General features: G+C 45.1%; 3 protein-coding genes across 3 annotated transcripts; all 3 read left to right on the top strand.

Annotated features, from left to right (window-relative positions):
- The first annotated feature begins 6672 nt into the window (after nt 1-6672).
- Nucleotides 6673-22852, top strand: LOC306998015 (peroxiredoxin-6-like). Its single transcript, XM_079611729.1, has 6 exons — nt 6673-6801; nt 9010-9166; nt 9240-9386; nt 14479-14544; nt 22151-22231; nt 22329-22852. The coding sequence occupies exons 1-6, from the start codon at nt 6710-6712 to the stop codon at nt 22470-22472; spliced, it is 687 nt and encodes a 228-aa protein (XP_079467855.1). The 5' UTR covers nt 6673-6709; the 3' UTR covers nt 22473-22852.
- Nucleotides 14706-19544, top strand: LOC306998004 (uncharacterized protein). Its single transcript, XM_079611700.1, has 2 exons — nt 14706-14776; nt 15268-19544. The coding sequence occupies exon 2, from the start codon at nt 15460-15462 to the stop codon at nt 19291-19293; it is 3834 nt and encodes a 1277-aa protein (XP_079467826.1). The 5' UTR covers nt 14706-14776; nt 15268-15459; the 3' UTR covers nt 19294-19544.
- LOC306998009 (uncharacterized protein) lies at nt 19552-22146 on the top strand. The gene is made up of 2 exons (XM_079611719.1): nt 19552-21500; nt 21992-22146. The coding sequence occupies exon 1, from the start codon at nt 19603-19605 to the stop codon at nt 21193-21195; it is 1593 nt and encodes a 530-aa protein (XP_079467845.1). The 5' UTR covers nt 19552-19602; the 3' UTR covers nt 21196-21500; nt 21992-22146.
- Nucleotides 22853-24360: the final 1508 nt, after the last annotated feature.

Raw genomic sequence — 24360 nt, 5'->3', positions numbered from 1 at the left:
AGCACCGAGGGTTAAAGCAGCAGCTTTACCGTATTAAACCTGAAACTTTCACTTTCAGTGCTTCACATTGCCACCTAGCCGCCTGGAGTGCACACTACATCGAATTTCACACACTTTTGCGTCACCATATGTACGCAGATTTCCCCCCCCATAACGCTTGTCTAAACGCAGAATAAAAAGTGATAACGCAACGCCACTTTTGCGTTTTCTCTTCAGATCGTTTCCGTGTAAACATAGCCTAAGATTGCCAGATCGGGTCGCGTTTCTGTAGTTCTAATGAGACATAAGAAAACTACAAATTTGGCTTGCTTTACGTCAAGGATTACAACAGTCATTATTTTGTTTTTCTTTGTTTCTGATGTCGCAATACATCATACTTTCATAAATCATGCAACATACTCTACCTTGTCTGTGGACATTCGTTCATTCCAGAGCCGGCGCTGGATAAACAGCGAGCGTGCGTGCGACAGTAGCTGCGGTACGCTAAATTATTTACGGCAGCGGTAACGGACAGTTCCGCTTCCAACCTGTAGGGCGACCGCAGAGGAAAAGTTTCTTGGTCTTGGTTTAAGCTGTGAATATTTAAATTCAAAACATTTCACACATTTTCATTATTAAAAATTCAATAATCCATATTACCCTTTCAGATATCACTTCCAAAATATTGATTCTGTTTAAAAATACAACCTATTATATTTGACAGGCAATTGACCCTTCGCTAAGCCACGCCCGAAAACCGCCACAGGTCAATCGTGGCTTAGCAACCGTAACTAGGCGCTGGAGGTCTGGCAAGCTTTCGAGCGAGGGAAACATGCCGAAGCGTTGTGCGTACGGATTGTGTAAATCTGATGCCGTTATCCTAAAAGTTTGGACGGGGGGGTGGAATTTTTTTCCCTTCCCGAAACCTAGAACCCAAGGGGAGAAATGCCGGGCGTGGATCAAGCAGTGTGGGAGACCCCATGCACAACTAAATGTTGACAGGGTTAACAAAAACACCTATGTTTGCTCCAAGGTAAGAACGCGCTAATGTTAGCTACCTAACGTTAGCCAACTCAGCACAACATTGCTTGGAAATAATGATGGTTCTTTGTTCATAATGTATATATTTGAACGTAAATTAAGATGATTAAAGGCAAGACGGAGGCTCACTGATATACTTTCAAATATATTTTAGCATTTTGTTAATCGACGGCCTACCCCTGAGTAGCCTACCCCAATCCGATCGCGGCTCTCCCGGTGTCAGTTCTAAGGAGGGAACATCAGGGGCCTTGCCGGAGATCTCCAAAGAAAAGGTTGGTATGCAAACTTAATCAGTTCATTAACAGTAAGTTAGTCACTTATATGCTGTCATACCTGTTTACTACCGTGTAGACTTTATTTGGGCAGCGAGATTTATTACAGAACACAACATGCTCTCATGCTATATACAAAGTGCATTTTATTTGTTTCTTGTAAGAAACCAATACAATATCAAAACAACAGTGTAATAAAATTGTATTCCATGGGTATATCAATAGTTAAGTTATTAGAAGGGTTTTCTCAATTTTAATGATTTCATGAAGACAACTAAACAATTTTAAAACTGATTGTTTACTGAATCATGTGTGACAGGAAGCCAGCACCTCACACTCCACTGAGGACACATTTCAAAGCACCTCACAACAGAGTGACTCTACCTATGGTACGTTTAAACCACTATTTGTATCTGTTTTTAATTACTGATTGCAACTGGGAAGGAAGTAATCAAAGAAAAACAAATCTAATTTGTCTTTCAGCTCACCCCACTTTTCAACATCTAAAACTTTCTTTCTTCTGCGCACATTACAAAAAAGTCGCACCAGGGCATGCCTGTGAGTCCCAGCTGCCCTATTATTTGGTAGTAATACTGTGGGTCTCCTTTAGCTTGTAACCACCATCTGCCTGTCTTTGGAGACAGGGACAGTCTTGGCAGCTGTTCTTTGCTGGACATTTAATTTCCAAAAGGCCAAAGCTTGTACCATCTACGACCTTCCGGTCAGGGGATGTGCCAAGGTGTGGAGCATTGGGGTTCACTACAAAGCCGCAAGGGTATACTAGATTACCTGTTACTTTCAAGTACTGCTGCGCTGCCACAGGTTCTAGCTCTACCCCTCTCCTCATTGCTTTGGTCTGCATTTTGGATGTGCCCTTGATTCTCACAGCCAAGGTGTCAAAGTCAGCTCTCCTAGAGCATATTGTCTTGAACACACTTTACGTTATTCGGGGAGCCCGGATGTGAATTGTATCTTGTGTCTGATCTCTCTTTCTAAAGCTAAAGACTGGGATGGTGTGATTGTCAATTTTCTGTTGCTACACATGTTTTGTTCATGCAGCACTGCACAGAAATCTGACGGCTGTGTTGGCAGAGGGAAATCCGGGAAGTCGTTTGACGGCTGGTTCGCAGATGATGGTCCTGCAGAGTCAAGGAGAGGAAGCTGTAAAACAGAAGAAAATAACATAAATTAGTAACATTCCATGTCTTCTTTGTCTTTTTTTTTGTCTTTTACAGATGAACACGATACAGGCGACCATGAAGAGGAACTGATAACTCTACAGGACGCATTAGCCAATCACAAGCAGGACATCATAAATCTTAAGCTTCAACTCGAGGCAATGGCCAACTCCATCATCTTCAAAAGGAACTTCAGTATGCACACACCTCAGCTTTAAACCCAGAGATTTTAAACCAAAGCCATGTGCCTGATTATTTCCACTACTGTACAGGGTTTTCTTATGAACAATTTAACAGCTTGTGGGAATTTTTTTACATTCCAACTGACCCAAGTGCACCACAAACACACATCCCTCTCTCATACAAACGTGTCAATAATGAAATCAAACAACTTTCACTGCGTACTCAATTGTTACTGACCTTAATGAAATTAAGACAAAATTTGGACCACAAAGACCTAGCCTTCAGATTTAACATCCGTTTACAGAGTGTCAGCACACTGATCAACTCCTGGGTGGACTATATGTATGATAGTATTGGCAAATTGTCTATTTGGCCACACAGGGATGTTATTTCTGAGAACATGCCAGCTAAATTTAAGGAAGAATTTCCAAATACTTTTGCCATCTTAGACTGCACTGAACTTAAGATTCAGAGACCAAGCTCACTGGTGTTTCAGAGTCAGACTTACTCCACCTACAAGTCTACTAACACCATTAAGTCTCTAGTGGCCTGTGATCCACGAGGTGCAGTCATTTATGTGTCTGCCCTCTTCACCGGAGCAATTTCTGACAAAGAGATTTTCAATGAGTGCAACATCCTTGACATTTTTTTAAGGGGTACATTCAGTGTGGCTATCTCAATGTAGGAGATGGCTTGATGGTTGATATAGGCTTTCTAATAGAGAAGGAAGTTGAGGAGATTGGTTTGCAACTTAACATTCCACCTTTTGCAAGAGCAAACAGACAGATGCCACATGCAGATGTTGAAATGACCAAAAGAATAGCCAAGCACAGGGTTCATGTTGAAAGAGCTATTGCAAAGATAAAGAAGTTTAAAATGGTGTCAGGCCAAATCCTGATTTCCCGGCTTGTGAACATTAATCAAATATGGTATGTAGTCACCAAGCCAGCCACATATCATCAAAGATTAAGGTTGTCTGTGTGTAGAAGAGCTAAGTGGTCAAGGAAGATCACGCTGACGTGGTGCACTGTCCTGCAATGTCCTGCACTGCCCTGTACATTAAATATTTTGTGAATTTCATATAAAGTACACAATAAAGAATATATACTTTTATACGGCCTCATCTCAATCATTTACCTGATGGCTCAAACCACTTCCTAGTGGGTATCTCTCTCTCCTCCTACCGTTATGTCCACAGGGGGTCTGTTTACCAAGTAGCTGATGGGTGCTCCTGTCTGCCTTTTTAATAAAGCAATGTTCTCCTCAGTAACTGAGAAGGCCCTGAAAGAGAATACCCTATCAATACAAAGCTAGGTGTTTTATATGGCAAAACTTTGCTGTACTTGGAAACCTGCCTCTCTAATGTTATAGTTTGTATATTATAGTATTGTTTTATTTTCATAAGGCTATTGATTGAATTGACATTATTGTTTATTATGTCTATTCTCCTTAATGTAGTCTTACCAACATTTTAAACCTGTTCACTATTCATTTTAACTATTGTGTTGTTTTTATTTCTGTCACTTTGGACAAAAGCGTCTGCCAAATCCCATAACTATAACCATAACCAAAATTTTCTGTATACCGACAGTCGATTGCTCGCTGCATACGGTTTTCATTGGCTTTAGCGACAACTACCGATGATATTGGCACTGCCCTTATTTTCTTACCCCTTGGCTTGTGCCACTACTGTGGTAGACTCGTACAGGGGGGCTTTGTTTGTGCTGTTGATGATGCATCTCTGGTCTTGCCAGGTCCAAGGCGTAGATTAGACCCACGACGTGTGAGCAGTAGCCTGGCGCGCTAAAATATAAGCGGGAGAATGTTATTATTGCAAAGTGGTCAGGCTAATGTCTTGTGTTTATTCCACAAGACGTATAGATAAGCTATAAGATAAGTTTGATTTAGAATTATTAGATTATTTAAAAATTTCACTTACCCTGCTATGCATGAACATCGCTGTTCCTCAATTTGTGTGTTTCCCACTTGAATGGTCAGCGTATGAGGCGGCTGCTGCTTGCGCTGGGACTATAGGCTTTAGCTTCAATTTTGATTAAATTATTATCTAATCGCTTGCAAATAATGTCGTATATCCCTCAAAAATGACTAAATATATCCTTGGGAATGTCTGACACCGGTGTATACACACTGTAATAGACATGCCGGGCGCGAAAGCTTGCCAGGCGTAGCAACAGTAACTAAGGAGGGCGGGGCTTAGCGAAGGGTCAATTGTTGCTCCAATTTATTTCGTTTACAGAAAATGCAACATTTCACATCCGGTAACTGCAGGAAAAGCAGTAGTGCAGTAGTGTGTCGATGCATAATCTTCCTCTGCTGTTAGTCGGCTGACCAGTAGGTGGTGCTGTGAACTGTGAAGTGTGTTTTGACAGCTGTGCTGTGAAGCTGTGAACACAGCTTTCCTGTAGCTCAGTGGTAAGAGCATTTCGTTAACAACGCAAGGTTGTGGGTTCAATCCCAGGGGATTGCACATACCTATGTATAAAAGTGTATAGGATAATGCAATGTAAGTCGCTTTGGATAAAAGCGTCTGCCAAATGCATAAATGTAAATGTAATGTAAATGGTGCAAACGCATGTTAATGAAGACCAGAGCATCAGTCCCCAGACAGCAACATGGTGTCGGCCCAGATCCGGCCCACATCTGGTACACGTGGATTCCAAACAGTCCAGATGTGGGCCGGATTAGAGCCCTGCATTTCAGCCCGAGCCCGACGGGCCCCGACTTATTTACGCCCCTAGGGCCGGGCTTCGGGCCAGTTTTCACGTCATAGTTCACACGCGGGCCGGGCCTCGGGCCTGTTTTAGGCTTATCCTTTTTTTTATAGCCTATTTCAGACATGTATTAAAATTAAATATGAGAAGTTGACGATGGAAAAACAAACATAGAAAGACGTTTTAAAACTATCACACTGACATATGACTGACACATGACAGTCTGCTCGCGCTCGCGCACACACACACGCACACGCACACACACACGCACGCACACAGGTTTCCCAGCGGCACGACCCAAGATTTGCGCGACCGGCGCGCTCTGTTTTTAGTGTCCCCGCCAGCAGCAGAAGTAGGCTATAGCGAGCGAGACTTCAGCGCAGCTGGAATAGTTCAAGAAAAAAGTACGACTGGATTAAAACCTTCCACTGTGGATGCTGTGATTTTTCTTCACGATGCTCTGTAAGAAACTGTTCTTAGCCATGTTAGGGGGCTGTTGGTTTTCGTTTGAAAACGACTTTATTTTCATCAGTCTGTTGGAAACTATTGGAAATAAGAATGGCCATGTTCTGTAGTGAGAACTTGATTTTTGAGGTAAGATAATCTGCATGTTTGTTTTTAATTTAATGCCATTTATTTTATTTGTTTAGATTGTAGGCTATAGCTCATTTCGTTTGCGAGCGCTGTTGCGACTGTGAGCAGCAGAGCAGTTTGCCTCAGCTTTTAAAAAATGATAATAAACGTTTAAACTATAACTGTCTATGTGTGATATGCTTAAGGTGTTTTATGGCTTTTATTGTAGCCAAGTGAAGTGTTGATTTGAGAGGCTAAATGGATCAAACATGTTTAACTCGCTGTCGGCTGCTTGGTCGTCAATAAAAAAACAAAAAGAAACCGAACATTTGTCTAAATTAACTTAATAAAGAAATGAAAAGAAACAAACAAAACGGACATATTTTAATGGCTGCAAATAGCTAGTTTGCCCTAGGTCAGGCTACAGCTGTGTATATTTAAAAAAAAAAAAAAAAAAAAAAAAAAAAAAACGGGCTCGGGTCGGACTCGGGCTGATAATTATGATGAGCTGTCGGACACGGGCCGGGCTAGGGCCTGAGCGTCTCGGGCCAGGGCCGGGCTAGGGCCTAGATTTGAGGCCCGTGCAGGGCTCTAGGCCGGATAAATCATCATACTGGACAAGTAAATCAAAACAAAAAAATGTAGTGAAAAAAATGCTTGCAAATCAAGTGCTCTCTCACACCCTCCCACACACCAAACCACACTAACATGCGCGAGAGAGAGAGAGAGATACAGATACAGATGCTTCAAGATGCCGGGGATGCTGTTAGGAGACATTGTTCCCAATTTCGAAGCCGATTCCACTTTTGGAAGATTGAAACATCATGATTTTCTCGGGGATTCGTAAGTGTAATGCGATGCATGTGTGCTTGTGATATGAGAGTGTATTGTTTGTTATCTGTTGTTCATCATAGATTACAATACAGTAGTTGTATTCTCAATAGCAAATTCCTGAGGTCACATCTAACAATATTCCCTCTTTTCTCTCCTCCTCTGTGTTCTTATTATTCAGTGTTGTTTATTAGTGAATTGTGTGGCTTGGATATAAGACACGATTCTCTCGTAATGTCCTCACAATGGACAACATGTGCTAGCCAGGTAAAACCGTACATAGTCAAAGCCGTTGTGTATTCCTGTGTGGCGGTTGTGTTTGTAGGTCAGGCGGTCGTGACGCCACTGTTACCACCTCTTCATCTACAACCAAACGCTGACACGGCTCGACACACATAAAGAGCAGAGTCAACAAAAACACTGAGCTCTGTGTTATGAACACTATCTCTGAGAATCCTCCCGTTCGCCACCGGAGGCCTTCGTCTCCTGAGTATTAGTACAGTTACACTACATTTCCCAGAACCACATGCCTGGACTTATTACACACACACACACACACACAAACGTTTCCAAGCATTGTTTTGCCTGTGTTCTGACCCTTGGACTGTTTATGATTCTTGCTGGCTGTATTTTTTTACCCTGCTCTGTTTACCTGGATATTGACCCCGTTGGTTTGCTTCCTGCCCCAATACTTCTCCTGTTATGACCTCGACTGCTGATTTGCATACGCCGCTGCTTGTGTAGCTCCTGCCGGCCTGTACACTGTCCTCCGAGTCCTCGTCACAGACTGACAAAGTGAAGAACCTTTTGGCCGGTCCTCACTTTCTGAGACCCTGTTTGAGGGCCAAGACTGGCTTTTAGTGTTAGGTTATTATTGGGTTAAGGTTAGGGTAAGGGTTCAGTGATATCAGACCCTGTTATGCTGAATGTTTTGCAGTGATGGCGAAGCTTCCCTGTGAACAAAGCAGTAACTTGTGTAAATGATGCACTAAACAGCTGCTCTTTGCTGGAGTTACTAGATCAGAGAACTCAGTCACAAATGCTCAGTGGGGTTTTATATCTCTCTCTGCATGTTTTCACAGTCCTTTCTGTTTTTATGACATTCAGAGAATCTTTTAATAATCAATGATCTTGGGTTGGTTATTCATTTACTGAACATCAAAACACTCATAAGTCACTGATAAAATGTCTTCAGCAAATGGAAATGGACCATATGCTATATTAGAATCCATTTGCTATAGCATCTCTGACATTACAAAAGAGGAAAACCGTGGAGAGATTGATCATGTTGGTCAAAAGAGAGAAAGATGTCTACCTCAGCCGTTGTGTTAGAAACACCCTGGCAGCAGCGCTAACTAGTTTACTGTAATTTAATACCAAAGTAATACAACTTTTAAAAAAGAATCGTATAAAAATGTAATGTACATTTATAACACAAAATATAGTGCTATAAATGCTAGACTGAAAACTCCTATAGTAGTTTTTTGTAATCAAACAGTGTCTATGACTCTAAAACATGCAATGCACAGAAATACTGTACGTCTAAAATGTGTTTATGATTCTTACTCAGATATGTATGAATGCACATTTCTGCCACAGAAGAAAATCATGCTTTGCTAAATCTTAATACATAACATTTTATCTCATAATTATGAAGTTTTAAGTAATTTATTACATACTAATAATTGACAAAAGTCGAATTAATAAGAAAGTGAAAGATAAAAAGATGAACCTAGCCTAACTTAAAAAGTTATAATTATGCAATTAAAAAGTCAAAGTTACGGCACACTAAGTCAATTATGACATAAATCGAAATTATGGCATAAAACGTCATAATTATGAAATACTAATAATTGACAATACTAATAATTGAGTCAAAATGATAAGATATGTTCGTCTTTTTATCTCATAATTATTACTTAGTAGCATATGTCACAATTTTGACTAAATCATAATTATGAGATTATAATCTAAATTATGACAATAAAAATCTAAATTATGACATAATTATGAATTATGAGAAAGGTTAGACATACCAATATTAGACATATTATGACAAACCAATTCATAATTTTGACATACCAAATAATTGTACTACATACGTGCATACTAAATACATACTTTCGATGTCGTAATTTCATATTTATGGAGCATGATTTATTTTATTCTTATGTGGCGGTAATGGGCTTCCCCTTGAGTGAACTGAGTTTTCCTCGTCAGCTGGGGCGTCCTGTTCTCTCATCCTCGAGACTTCACTCCTGTCTGCACCACTGAACTCGGCAGAGCAGCTCAACTCAGTCCAGAGTTCAGCAGACGCAACGTCAAGCTGATCGCGCTCTCCGTCGACAGCCTCCAAGACCATCACGGCTGGAGCAAGGTTGGCTTCTTTCAGTCGGTAGTGTCTCTCTCTGAATGACCTGCTGCTAATGAGTCTCCACGGATGATTTCAGGACATCTTGGCTTACAATAACACGGAGTCCGGAAGCGAATTCCCTTTCCCAATCATAGCGGATGCTGGGAGGCAACTGGTGGAGACGCTGGGCATGCTGGACCCGGAGGAGAAGGATCAGACCGGGATGCCGCTCAGCGCACGATGCGTAAGTGCACACATGATAAAGCTTCAAAAACAGAGCAAATTTCAGTAACACTTTAGTTTAGGGTCCAATACTCACTATTAACTAGTTGCTTATTAGCATGCCTATTACAAGGATATTGGATGTTTATTAGTACTTATAAACTAATGCCTTATTCTGCTTGACCATATTATACATCCTTAATCCTACCCAATACCTAAACTTAACAACTACCGTACTAACTATTAATAAGCAGCAATTAGGAGTTTATTGAGGCAAACCTCAAAAGTGTGACCGAATTTCAAATAAAAATGGCGGAAAAAAACAGAATGTTGTGGCCAACAATAGTAGCTACCATTACTAGACCTATAACACACCTGAAAAGAGTGTAAACCTTGTTTTGTGTTGATTCTGTTATTTTTGCAGCAATAAAATAAAAAATAAAACTGAATATTTACTAAATCAAAAAGTAGGTCACACTTTACATTTGCTGTCTTTAACTACTATATGTGCCAGCATACAAATAGTTAGGCACATTGTACTTACTCTGTTCATCTTCATGCCCATGGCAACCATGTGTCCAGACGTCCAAATCATGTGTCTCCGTCAGGAGAATCGGTCCATCGAAGACTACGTCGCAGATTTTATTGAACTGGCACATCTCACGCTAATGAGCACCGAGTGCTTAATGATCTTTTTCCGCGGGGGATTATCTGAACCACTCAGGTCATTGATGCCCGACCATGATCCTCACGGGACATTAGATCAATATATAGACCTGGCCCTGTTGTTGAGCTGTTTATCGTTTACTGTGGGCATGGAGGAGAAGGAGCTCTGTGAACCCGTCACGTCTGCCGATCCAGAGACTGTCCACGTCACGTCTGCCGATCCAGAGACTGTCCACGTCACGTCTGCCGATCCAGAGACTGTCCAGGTCACGTCTGCCGATCCAGAGACTGTCCAGGTCACGTCTGCCGATCCAGAGACTGTCCATGTCACGTCTGCCGATCCAGATACTGTCCACGTCACGTCTGCCGATCCAGAGACTGTCCACGTCACGTCTGCCGATCCAGAGACTGTCCACGTCACGTCTGAGGCCTCGGACAAGATGGCCGCCGCCGAGCCAGTGTCTCCAGACAAGATGGCCACCGCCGAGCCAGTGTCTCCGGACAAGATGTGTCTGTTCCCGAGCCGGTGTCTGTTCCTGAGCCGGTGTATGTTCCTGAGCCGGTGTCTGTTCCTGAGCCGGTGTCTGTTCCTGAGCCGGTGTATGTTCCTGAGCTGGTGCCTGCTCCAGCCTATGACCCCGTTACTGCCCCCAAGAAAATGTTTGGGGGGGGGCAGTAGGTCCCACGATGGGAAAATGGAGGCTGTGCCATGGTCTCCTGAACTGCCGGTTACACCGTGGCCACCAGAAGGGTCTTCTCCACCGTGGCCGCCCGAAGGGTCTTCTCCGCCCTGGCCGCTTGAAGGGTTGTCTCCGCCCTGGTCGCCTGCACTGCCCTGGTCGCCTGCACTGCCCTGGTCGCCTGCACTGCCTGCTCTGCCCTGGTCGCCTGCACTGCCTGCTCTGCCCTGGTCGCCTGCACTGCCTGCTCTGCCCTGGTCGCCTGCACTGCCTGCTCTGCCCTGGTCGCCTGCACTGCATGCTCTGCCCTGGTCGCCTGCACTGCCCTGGTCGCCTGCACTGCCCTGGTCGCCTGCATGCTCTGCCCTGATCGCCTGCACTGCCTGCTCTGCCCTGGTCGCCTGCATGCTCTGCCCTGGTCGCATGCTCTGCCCTGGTCGCCTGCACTGCCCTGGTCGCCTGCATGCTCTGCCCTGATCGCCTGCACTGCCTGCTCTGCCCTGGTCGCCTGCACTGCCTGCTCTGCCCTGGTCGCCTGCACTGCCTGCTCCACCCTGGCCGCCCGTCTTGCCGCAGTCTCCAGGCCCTCTTACGCTCCACGGGCCTGGCCCTCCATCCCGCCCCCGGGTCCGCCTTCGCTCCACCTCCCTCCTGGGTCATTTTAGAGCGTCTGGAAGCCGCTCCTTTGAGGGGGGGCTATGTAACAGTCACCAGATGGAGTGCCCTTGAGAGCCACCAGAGGGCCGTCCACATCAGACTATTATCACTCCCTCACAAACTACATTTCCCATAACTCACTGCCCGGACTCATCATCAATGATTGCATTCACCTGTCTCTCATTACCCTGTTAGTCTCAGCCTATTTATACCATGTTTACTATTCACTCACTGCAAAGTTTTGTATGTTGTTGCACTGCATTTCCGAGCGTTTTCCCTGGTTTCATGTCTCTTGGTTTTTGGATTTCTTGCCTGTTCCGTGGATTACGTGTCTGGATCGCCCCATATAATAAAGCTGCATTTGGATCTCACCTTCTAGTCTCGGAAGAGTTTCGTAACAGAGTCAGTGTCTGGTGTCCAAAAGCATACAGACCCTTTTAACCCTCTGGGGACCAAGGTGTTTTTGGGGTCCTTCAGATGTTTTGACATGCCCTGATATTTGTATTTTTTTCAGTTGCTTATAAACATATTAATAGCAAACGTGTAATTACACTTTATTTAGCACGAACATGGCTATCATAATATGTGAGCAACATGCATGTACATGTTTGCATTTTTGAGAGAATATAATTTATGCATGGTTATTCAAAAAACTCAAACTTAAATTTTCTGATATAAGACCACAAACGACCAACTTCACATATTCCCACAATACTTTTGACTAATGGATGTTGTCGCCTAGAGTGTTTACTGCAAAATGATCTGAAAATCATCCGGGCTAATCGTTCACATTAAACAATAGATTGATTAAAATTTTGTAAGACACTTTTTGTTTGGAAAGGCAATATGCAGGTGGGCGTGAATGATCCAACAAGGTCATGAATAATGTCCTCATTCCCACCTGAGAGAAGACAAAGACCTGCTAATGCTGCATACTAATGAGCCTTTCATTCAGGTGTCACTGAGCCACAAGAAAGAATGCAAAGACAACACACACACACACACACACACATATATATAACTACAGAATTGGTTCAGAGTTGGAAACATCTTGAAAAAAAGTATTTTTCCACAAACTGTGTATGCTTGCAAATTGTATAATATCCAAGGTAAACATTTCTAGTAATTGTGCAGTTAATTCTCATTCGTATTTTCAAAAAAGTTTTGGAATATGTAGGCTATCCTCTCCCCAAATTTGTCACTAATAAAACACAAAAATAATTTAAAGACAAGGCTTATATTGACCTTTTACGATTTTGTTTGCACCTTGGAAATTAGGTTTTGATGTGGCAGTACAAACTTTATAATCTATCCAAAACGAAATGTTGTCTTTCATATTTCGTCTGTAACATATCGTCTTTTATAATATATATTAGGGCATAAATGTTAATTTGCAGTTTAATATGTTGCTTATACAAAGACATTTTATTTCAACGTATTCAGTCGATTTTTACTCATCTCAGTAGGCAATATAGATAACTTGCGAAAAGCTAAATTCATTCACACAGACGCACGAGCTGTAGTAAACACACGCATGCATATGTACCGTTCATTCAATCAAACACAGAAACGCGATTCAAATTTAAACATTCTTTTGCGGTTTACAGACACAATTTCATATCGCGATTAGAACAAAGCACTTACTGATGATCTGCAGGATCCGTTGTTAGGCTACTCCAGCACGTTTGAGGTAACATTTCCAGGATTATCACGATATTATTATTCCTCACAGCGAGTGTGTTTTCCAGCTGTTGTGGGCGTTGACTGGTTTGCATGTGTTGCTTCAGATCATCTGCGTTTGAATAGCGCGTGCTCTCGATGGGCGTGTCACATTAGCAGAGTAATGAGGTGAGAGAACGATAATGAGAACGGCTGATCTCTCTCTCTTTTTATATAGATTACATAAACAGAGAATATTTGTTTTAGTTTTGAATTAGATAATTTAAAACTACACACTTAAATGATTATAGAGATATATATCTCATGTCTGAGTGAATAGAATTAGCTGAGTTTTGTTTAAGTTTACAGACGTGCTCTAGAAAAAAAGAGAGGCAGAAAGCACACCCTGTTTACTTTATTTTACAAAAGCACAATGTTTTATTTCGATTTTAAGTGAACCCATAAATAAGAAGACATTTAACAGTTCATTTTTTAATATTTCTTAAGCCTGTATGACAAAAAATGACGGGAGTATTTTAAATCTATTTTGCTGCTATATGAAAAAAACAAGGAAAACACGCCGGCGCGATTTTGGTCCCCAGAGGGTTAATGTCTCCGTGAGATTGCAGACGGCTCTCTAACCGAGCCTCCTCCACCAGGATGCCCTGCCAACCATGTCTACTCCGTCTGGATATCTCCGAGAGTCCCTGACACTTACCATCTAGTAAACGTCTCCTCCTGCCCATTCCACACCATCCACAGTCACATCTAGGGGTGAATTTAATCAACAATCTGCCCTCGATTTACTTGTGTAACCCAACAACTGATCAGAAAAAACAAATTGTGATATTGTGAAAAATGGACTACCAAAAAGCAACAGCTATGAATAGGGGTCCATCCCACCACCAGCACCACCCCACCCACCTGGCAAGGATTATGTGAGCGGTCCAACTTTAAATGCCAGGACAACCATTCTCTAAATTGTGGGTATTTAGAGTACAGTTTCCTTAAACAGGCAAAAATTGACAGTCACTGTACCTTTGTACCTCAATTTGAATTTATCCTTGTACCAAGAGAAAGTGTAAAAAATATAGTGGTGTCAATGCAGGCAGATCAATAATAATAATGTTGAATGTTAAATTAAATGTCCCGGTCATAGTGAATAGATTCTCTAGATCATGCAAGATGATGCTCCTCAAGGGTCTCCCCATGGCTATGGAAACAGCAGAGCTACTATCAACTATGTCTTATTTTTGGTCTGCCTAAATATATAGTTTCAATCCGAGGACGACTTAGGGAGGAGGGGATGATGCCATTTCAACCCGCCCTGCATGCTTTACTGTATACGATAAGAGTTTAACATAACTGAAGATGTCGGGACATTGGTTTGGACAAAGCCATTAACCCTTCACACTGCACTAATTGATTTCTTAACGTGTGTTTTTCGTTCAGGTATTTGTGATTGGTCCAGATAAGAAGTTGAAGCTGTCCATTCTCTATCCTGCAACAACGGGACGTGTTAAAAAGGCCACTATTAGGCTTATATTTAAGTGTCTTACTTTACTTTCGCTATATGCCAAAATGACGCATTCGTCACAGCATCCGTCCAGCGGGCCAATCAGCGCCGCGGAAAAGACGTGCAGGTCAGTGCTCCCGCCCACTGAACGGAGTCTGACTGATCGGGAAAGTTGATGGATGCAAGCTAAACTGTAGCGTTTATCTTTGCTAAAGTTGTGTGCGTGACTATAAAGTAAGTAGCAGCCTACATTGTTCTCAACTTAGTTTATGAACGTTTGAATAGCCCCGCATGTGCAAAAGTTAATGTATGCGAGTGACGATACGATCGAGCTCATAAAGATGTTTGTGTGTATATTTACATACTAGTTTCCTCACGTATTTCATTGTTCTATTTAGAAGACATAATCTATGTGCCTTTTATTCATTATATGGTCTATTTAATATATATATCGCTCACTTCTAGAGCTAAAGCACTCTTTGGGCGCATGCGCACTAATGTGCTAGACGGAGCGGCTCCTTTTCTGTCATCAGCGCACTCAGTATTAATCATTTCTAGCAGTGTACTTTTCCATATAATGGCACATTTGGTTTTCTGAATGTACTTTATTAATCATTGTAAATTAATATTCATTGTGGAGATTACTGTTACTATGTTTATTGTGACTACTATTATTTGTTATTGTTATTTGTACTTATCTCTTTTTCTTATATCTTTATTCATAGAAAACCACACACACATGCAAATCAGTTGTGGTGACAATAAATGGGTTATTCCCGAATACCTGATCATCTCTGGTAAAAGTCTCTCACCGGACGCTCTGTAGTGGGTCTGTTATCAACCGGCAAATTCGGCTTCTACTAGCCAACATTTTTACATGGTCCTTCGAGCCGGAGCCCCAGATTTACTACGGAAAGATGTCACATCATGAAGAGGATGAGCCAGTCGTGCGTGTCAGGAGGAAGGCAGCCCTCCCTGCACGATATGAAGAGTATGACCTCAGTGGCTTCACTCTTCCAAGACTGTTTCCAGAACCCATGTCATCACACTCTCATTTTCATCCTACAGTGCCTTCCAGCCCAGTACCAGAGGGTGCAGCTGGTATAACTCCAACATCGCTACTGTGTAAAGAGCCTGATCGTCCTCAACAGTGGTCTGATAATGAACCATGGGGAACCAGCATCCTCCAGCGTGAGAACAGGGATCTACGCTTTGCCCATGACAATCTGCTACAGACCGTGCAGTCGATGCAGCAAGAAAGAGACACGTTTCAACAGGCTACAGATCAGTATTCACAAGAACTTTCTCAGCTGAAACGACAAATGCAGCAGCTACAGATCCAACTGGAGCAGCGACAGCCTGAAGCACAGTCTTCTCCTCCTACCAGCCCTACGCGACCTGTACTTACGCCACGCAGTTTGCTGAGAACACAACAGAGTGATAAGAGATTCATACCAGTGTCAGCCCCACAATTCAGGTCTATCGACTCAGATCAGCCCAAGCACAGTTCTGAGGCTTTCCTAGCTCCAATAGCTATCCCCAGAGCAAAGCCACACTCTCCCCACCACACGTCACATTCCGAACATGACAGGTGGGATGCTTCAAGGGAGGAAAGAGCCTACTCCAGAACTGAGACGCATTACAGACCGAGTCGTTATGCATCATTGCAGCCAGAGAACACAGCCCCTCAACCTTTTGCATCCGCTCAACGCTCTCACCTGCCATGCGGAGCATCCAGCCCAGTTCCACCTGAGCTAGAGCAGATGTACAGGGGTCCGTCCCCCACAATTCCAGACTTTGTACATCCGAATCCGAGAGAATTCTCACGGCTCAAGATAGCCCTGGAAAACATTCTCCCAGTTACAGCCACGGAGAGATTCAAATTCCAAATACTCACTGATCACCTCAAACTTGAGGAGGCATTGCTTATCGCTGATTCGTACAGTCATTCACTACAACCCTTCACAAAGACCATGGCAGCACTGGATCAGCCTCATCAGCTCGCATTGCAACGTATAGCAGAGCTCATGGATGGTCCAAACATAGCCAGTGGGGACATTAAAGCTTTCCGACTCTTCGCCCTCAGGGTTCGTTCTCTCGTTGGCATGCTAGAGCAACTAGGAAGAAATGGCACCTTTGAGTTGCAGTGTGGCTCCCATGTCTCCCGGCTCCTAGGGAAGCTGCCGCACGACCTCAGGTCAAGTTTTCGACGCTTTGCACATCCTCACCAGGTGCCAATACCCACCCTTCTTGATCTGTCAGAGTGGCTAGAGTATGAAATTCAAGTGCAAGAGGACACATCAAGGTTTGTAGGAGCTGATCGTCGTGGATATCCAACACGAACACGAGAAGTGATCAGAGACTCTAAACCATTCGCTAAGAGTGCCACCATTCTGTTTGGCACAGAGAAAGCACCTCCACAGACAAAGATGACACCTACAGCAAACAAACCTGCTTCAACCCCTTACTGCCCTTACTGTGACCACCATAAACACTCCCTCAATAATTGCAACAACTTTAAACAGCTTACCGTTGACCAGAAACGAAACTGGATAAGAGACTGCAACAGATGCTGGCGCTGTGGGAGGAACCATCAAGTTTCAGAGTGCAATCTAAAAATGCGCTGCAAACAGTGTAATGGACGCCACCTACTGGCACTTCATGCCATCAATCCCAAGAGTGCAGACATCCCAAAGACTACCCCAAATGAAGGTTCTTCTGCTAATGCCTGCCTCCTCAACACAATGAACGAGATACTTCTCATTCGTAAACCCCCTGCCAGCCGAAAGGTTCTTCTGAAGATCGTCAAGGTCATTATCCGAAATGGGGCACACAAAATGAAAGCCTATGCCATCCTGGACGATGGATCGGAGAGGACCATCCTTCTGCACAATGCTGCCAAACAGCTGGGCCTAAAAGGTCAGCAAGAAGATCTTCCACTTCGCACAATCAGGCAGGAATTACAAATGCTTTCTGGTGCAGCAGTGTCATTTCACATCTCCCCCCTGTCTCAGCCCAGCAAACTGTATCACATAAAGGGTGCATTCACAGCCCAGCAGTTGAGTCTTGCTGAACATACACACCCGGTTAAGACCTTGAGAGAGAAATTCCACCACCTCAGAGGGCTTCCTTTGAGCCATTTAGAGTCAGTTCGCCCTGTCCTGCTCATCGGATCAGACTACCCCCACCTCATTACGGCAGTGGAGCCAATCCGCCTTGGCCTCCCAGGGGGACCAGCAGCCATTAAGACTCGTCTCGGCTGGACTTTGCAGGGCCCTGTACAACATCTGCAACATGAGGTCATTGAACAACAGTGTCTTTTCACCTCAATGGCACCTCCAGAGACTGATCTTCTCAAACAAGTGGAAAGACTTTGGCAGATAGATGTGCTTCCCTGGCAAAGTGAAAAGATAAGCACAAGGTCCAGACAAGACCAGGAAGCAGTGAAAATTCTGGAGAGCAAGACAGTGAGAGTAGAGGTGGATGGTGTTAAGCGCTATGCAACGCCACTTTTGCATGTAAAGAACATGCCAGACCTCAAGGCCCCCAAACATGCTGTTCTCCCTCATCTGCGAGCTACAGAGAGAAGGCTGGCCAAAGACCCAAAGCAAGCAGCTGCCTACACTGCAGAGATTCAGAAACTAGAGCAGTCAGGTTATGCAGTCAGGGTGGAACCAAGTGCTGAAACATGCTCAACTAACACCTGGTACATTCCCCATCACCTGGTCCAACACAACGGGAAGAACAGGGTTGTATTTAATTGCTCGTTTCAATATCAGGGTCAAAACCTTAACAAGCTCTTGCTCCCTGGACCTGTGTTAGGCCCATCTCTTCTCGCAGTGTTGCTCAGATTCAGAGAACATTCCATTGCTTTCAGCAGTGACATCAGGGGGATGTTCCACCAGATCAGATTGCTTCCAGAGGACAGGCCACTCCTGCGATTCCTCTGGAGGGATCTTAAGACAGAGGATCCACCCAGTGTTTATGAATGGCAGGTTCTACCCTTCGGCACGACATGCAGCCCTTGCTGTGCAATCTTTGCATTACAAAAACATGTCCTAGACCATAGCCAACCTGGGGAAGACGTTCGCCATTCCGTCCTGAAGTCTTTCTACGTTGACAATTGTCTGCAAAGCTTCTCCTCAGTGGAAGAAGCGAAGAGTCTTGTTGACAAACTCAGGAGCTTATTAGCAGAGGGGGGTTTTGACCTGAGGCAGTGGTCCAGCAACCAGCTCTCTGTCATAAGCCATTTACCTCCTGAGGCAAGATCAGATGGCACTGAACTTTGGATTTCACAAGGGCAGAGCAACACCCAAGAATCTACACTGGGGCTTCTCTGGAATCAACAAACGGACACGCTTTCTTATAAGTATCGTCCCATAGCAACCACTGAGACTACCATGCGTACCATTTACAAAGTTGTGGCAAGTCAGTATGACCCCCTGGGCTATCTTATTCCCTTCACTACCAGAGCCAAGCTCATAGTGCAGCACCTTTGGGATAAGAAAAGGGACTGGGATGACCCACATTTACCCGTAGATCTTCTACAGACCTGGAGAGAGTGGGTGGAGGAGCTGCCAGCCCTGCAACACATTGTCCTTCCAAGGTGTTACACCAGCCCAATCAGAGACACAGACATGAGTCAGAGAGAAGTACATGTTTTCTGTGATGCCTCTGAGCGTGCTTATGGGTCAGTCGCCTACCTCCGCACAGAGGATGAACATGGGCAGGTAGAGGTGGCCTTCCTCTGAGCCAGATCACGAGTGGCACCCAAAAAACAGCAATCAATCCCTCGTCTGGAACTCTGTGCTGCTCTGACTGGGGCACAGCTCGCTAAAGTAGTCAGAACAGAACTGAATCTTCCCATTAACCAATTCACTCTTTGGACTGACTCCACCACAGTCCTAACTTGGCTGCATTCAGACTCTTGCCGATTTAAAGTGTTTGTCGGAACCAGAGTCGCCGAGATCCAGGACATCACAGACCGGCTCACATGGCGTTACGTACCATCAGCTCATAACCCAGCAGACGATATAACACGAGGGAAAAGCTTAAATAAGATGGGACCAGACAGCTATTGGTACCAAGGGCCATCCTTTCTCAAAGATCCTTCAAATTTGTGGCCGGAAATCCCACATCCTGTGGCTGCAGATGAAGACGAGCTTCGTAAAACAGTTCCCTGCTTCCTTACCTGCTTCACAGCCAGCTTGTCATTCCCTGATATCAGCCTGTATAAAACTTTCGAAGAGCTAATTGAATCCAGAGCCTGTCATGGGGCGGCAGGCAATAGTCCGACAGCTGATGACTACAGAACGGCCGAAATCAGTGTCCTACAGCAAGCTCAGAAGGAGTGCTTTACCTCTGAACTAGAGCAGTTGAAGTCAGGAAAATCCCTTTCCAGAAGCAGTCGGTTAAAGACACTTGCCCCTGAACTTGACCATGAGACTCAGCTGATCAGAGTAGGAGGTCGCCTACGTTGGAGCCCTTATCTAGATCCTGATACAGTGCACCCCATTGTCCTAGACCCGAAACACCCAGTCTCTAAACTACTCATACAGAGTTACGACACTAAACTCCACCATCCAGGCCCTGAAAGAGTCTTTGCCGAGCTTCGGCGTAAATATTGGATTCTTCGAGGCAGAGAGGCCATCAAACGCTGTCAGAGTGCTTGTGTGGACTGCCAGAAGTGGAGAAAAAACCCTGAAGTACCAAAAATGGCAGACCTCCCTCCAGCCAGATTACGTTTATTCAAACCTGCCTTCTACTCAACAGGAATGGATTGCTTCGGTCCATATACTGTTAAAGTAGGTCGCAGAAACGAGAAGAAATGGGGCATCCTGTTCAAATGTCTCACTACCAGGGCAGTCTACATTGACGTCCTTCACAGTCTCGACTCGGATTCATTTCTCATGGCTCTCAGACGATTCATCGCAAGACGAGGCAAGCCATTCGAGCTATTATCAGATCAAGGGACCAACTTCAAAGGAGGGGAGAGAGAACTGAAAGAAGCATACGCAGCTATCGTCCCAGAACTGCAAGAGCAGCTAGCAAGCCAGCAAATACAATTCCACTTCAATCCCCCTAATTCTCCACACTTTGGTGGGAGCTGGGAAAGAGAGATTCGTTCCCTTAAACAGGCCTTGATGACAACACTTGGCGCCCAGTCTGTCACCTTCGAAGTGCTGTACACCATGTTGGTGGAGATCGAAGGGATCTTAAATTCCAAGCCAATGGGCTACACTTCATCTAACATTTCCGATCTGGACCCCATCACACCAAACTCCCTTCTGATGGGGCGGCCAGATTCATCACTTCCTCCTGTGATATACCCGGAAGCTGAACTGATCAGTCGACGCAGATGGCGGCATAGTCAAGTCCTTGCCGACCAATTCTGGAAGCATTTCATCAGGTTCTACCTTCCCAACCTTCAGACCCGCCAGAAGTGGCAAGATGAGAAATCTGACCTCCAGGTTGGCACCATCGTCCTGATCGTCGACCCCCAATTGCCCAGAGCCCTCTGGCCGGTGGGCCAGGTGTCAAGGGTATTCCCTGGAGTAGACAGTAGAGTAAGAACAGCTCAAATTAAAGTGGGAGAGAGGTTGTACACACGCCCAGTCGCACGCCTCATCCAATTGCCTGCCATACCAGATTAAAGCCATTTGAATGGTATAGGTTATAGGCCTTTTGTTATTGTACATATTTCCTTACGGACATCTGGGGGCGGCTGTTAAAAAGGCCACTATTAGGCTTATATTTAAGTGTCTTACTTTACTTTCGCTATATGCCAAAATGACGCATTCGTCACAGCATCCGTCCAGCGGGCCAATCAGCGCCGCGGAAAAGACGTGCAGGTCAGTGCTCCCGCCCACTGAACGGAGTCTGACTGATCGGGAAAGTTGATGGATGCAAGCTAAACTGTAGCGTTTATCTTTGCTAAAGTTGTGTGCGTGACTATAAAGTAAGTAGCAGCCTACATTGTTCTCAACTTAGTTTATGAACGTTTGAATAGCCCCGCATGTGCAAAAGTTAATGTATGCGAGTGACGATACGATCGAGCTCATAAAGATGTTTGTGTGTATATTTACATACTAGTTTCCTCACGTATTTCATTGTTCTATTTAGAAGACATAATCTATGTGCCTTTTATTCATTATATGGTCTATTTAATATATATATCGCTCACTTCTAGAGCTAAAGCACTCTTTGGGCGCATGCGCACTAATGTGCTAGACGGAGCGGCTCCTTTTCTGTCATCAGCGCACTCAGTATTAATCATTTCTAGCAGTGTACTTTTCCATATAATGGCACATTTGGTTTTCTGAATGTACTTTATTAATCATTGTAAATTAATATTCATTGTGGAGATTACTGTTACTATGTTTATTGTGACTACTATTATTTGTTATTGTTATTTGTACTTATCTCTTTTTCTTATATCTTTATTCATAGAAAACCACACACACATGCAAATCAGTTGTGGTGACAATAAATGGGTTATTCCCGAATACCTGATCATCTCTGGTAAAAGTCTCTCACCGGACGCTCTGTAGTGGGTCTGTTATCAACCGGCAAATTCGGCTTCTACTAGCCAACATTTTTACATGACGTAACTTTGACGAGATTCTGCGCGTGGTTGACTCTTTGCAGTTAACGGCACACAACCGTGTGGCCACACCTGTGGACTGGCGGGTGAGAAATGTCAAGCCTGTTCAAATGTCTGTTTGAAGTGTGCATGTCTGTTCCTGTCAGTGTGTAATGAGTGACGCTCGTCTGCTGTTGTCTGAAGCCTGGAGACAGTGTTATGGTGCCGCCCAGCATCCCTGAGCAGGAGGCCGTGACGCTCTTCCCCGCTGGAGTTTACACCAGAGACCTGCCCTCCGGGAAGAAGTACCTGCGCTACACACCACAACCGAAGCCCCATCAGGAGTGAATGTACAGACGGCCGATGTGTGGATTCAGTGATGCTGTGTGTGAGAGCAGCTGTGCATAAAACACCAGTGTGGTTCTCGAAGCAAGAGGCAAAGTCCTCACATGTTCCAGACACAATTTACAGTTCATAAACATTACTTACACTTACAAAAAAATAAATAAACAATACAATTCTAATTTGTATTTTTACATTTTAAATGTAAAGTTTTATTTATTCAAACTATGTATTTCATCAACTAACATCAAATGTGAACGAGCGCTGCGTCGAATTGACGCTAGGGGAACGCTTTGCATGATGATGTCTTGAAGCACAAGTAAAATCAGTCCAATGGTGTGAACGTCCTGCTTATCTGCTCGCCAATCAATATTTAATTTCTCGACCGCTCTCGTCACAACCTCAACGAGCTCCTCAAAAGCATGAGACTGAGGTGGCGAGTCCTCAGTATCTCTTGCTTCAACACTAACAACATCCGGACTGGATAGCTGTTGTGTTGGTCCTTTAATCAGGGCGGAAGGAACCGCAGCGCGTGCTTCCAAACTCTGAGAGAAGGCACTGGATCTGTCAGGTGAGGGCTGAGATAGGGCGGGGCTCGTCTCAAACCCTGCTGACATATCCATTTGCGAACCCCAAGTCTGTGATCGCCGCTGTGTCTTGGCAGCAGCAGGACCAGAGCCCTGGGAACGCGAGCCTGGGCGTCCTCGCAAAAGAATGCCAGGCGGGATCGGAGCGTCCGCATGGAAAGCACATCACAATGCACCCCACGCTTTACGCCACTGCACCCCACGCTTTACGCCACTGCACCCCACGCTTTACGCCACTGCACCCCACGCTTTACGCCACTGCACCCCACGCTTTACGCCACTGCACCCCACGCTTTACGCCACTGCACCCCACGCTTTACGCCACTGCACCCCACGCTTTACGCCACTGCACCCCACGCTTTACGCCACTGCACCCCACGCTTTACGCCACTGCACCCCACGCTTTACGCCACTGCACCCCACGCTTTACGCCACTGCACCCCACGCTTTACGCCACTGCACCCCACGCTTTACGCCACTGCACCCCACGCTTTACGCCACTGCACCCCACGCTTTACGCCACTGCACCCCACGCTTTACGCCACTGCACCCCACGCTTTACGCCACTGCACCCCACGCTTTACGCCACTGCACCCCACGCTTTACGCCACTGCACCTCACGCTTTACACCACTGCACCCCACGCTTTACGCCACTGCACCCCACGCTTTACGCCACTGCACCCCACGCTTTACGCCACTGCACCCCACGCTTTACGCCACTGCACCCCACGCTTTACGCCACTGCACCCCACGCTTTACGCCACTGCACCCCACGCTTTACGCCACTGCGCCCCACGCTTTACGCCACTGCACCCCACGCTTTACGCCACTGCACCCCACGCTTTACGCCACTGCACCCCACGCTTTACGCCACTGCACCCCACGCTTTACGCCACTGCACCCCACGCTTAACGCCACTGCACTCCACGCTTTACGCCACTGCATCTCACGCTTAACGCCACTGCACTCCACGCTTTACGCCACTGTACCCTACGCTTAACGCCACTGCACCCCACGCTTTACGCCACTGCACTCCACGCTTTACGCCACTGCATCTCACGCTTAACGCCACTGCACTCCACGCTTTACGCCACTGTACCCTACGCTTAACGCCACTGCACCCCACGCTTTACGCCACTGCACTCCACGCTTTACGCCACTGCATCTCACGCTTTACGCCACTGCATCTCACGCTTTACGCCACTGCATCTCACGCTTTACGCCACTGCACCCCAAGCTTTACGCCACTGCACCCCAAGCTTTACGCCACTGCACCCCACGCTTTACGCCACTGCACCCCACGCTT

The sequence above is a fragment of the Phoxinus phoxinus genome (assembly GCF_949152265.1).
Source record: "Phoxinus phoxinus genome assembly, chromosome: 5".
Lineage (NCBI taxonomy): Eukaryota > Metazoa > Chordata > Actinopteri > Cypriniformes > Leuciscidae > Phoxinus > Phoxinus phoxinus.
Note: the sequence above shows the minus strand (reverse complement) of the source record. Positions and strands in the feature narration are given on the sequence as shown.

What these genes read in the sequence shown, in the direction of transcription:
- LOC306998015 (XM_079611729.1), top strand. Translation starts at nt 6,710, where the DNA reads ATGCCGGGGATGCTGTTAGGAGACATTGTTCCCAATTTCGAAGCCGAT. An exon ending in TGCCGCTCAGCGCACGATGC is followed by an intron (nt 9,387 to 14,478) that starts GTAAGTGCACAC and finishes TTTTTCGTTCAG; the next exon opens with GTATTTGTGATTGGTCCAGA. An exon ending in CCACACCTGTGGACTGGCGG is followed by an intron (nt 22,232 to 22,328) that starts GTGAGAAATGTC and finishes TGTTGTCTGAAG; the next exon opens with CCTGGAGACAGTGTTATGGT.
- LOC306998004 (XM_079611700.1), top strand. Translation starts at nt 15,460, where the DNA reads ATGTCACATCATGAAGAGGATGAGCCAGTCGTGCGTGTCAGGAGGAAG.
- LOC306998009 (XM_079611719.1), top strand. Translation starts at nt 19,603, where the DNA reads ATGGGACCAGACAGCTATTGGTACCAAGGGCCATCCTTTCTCAAAGAT.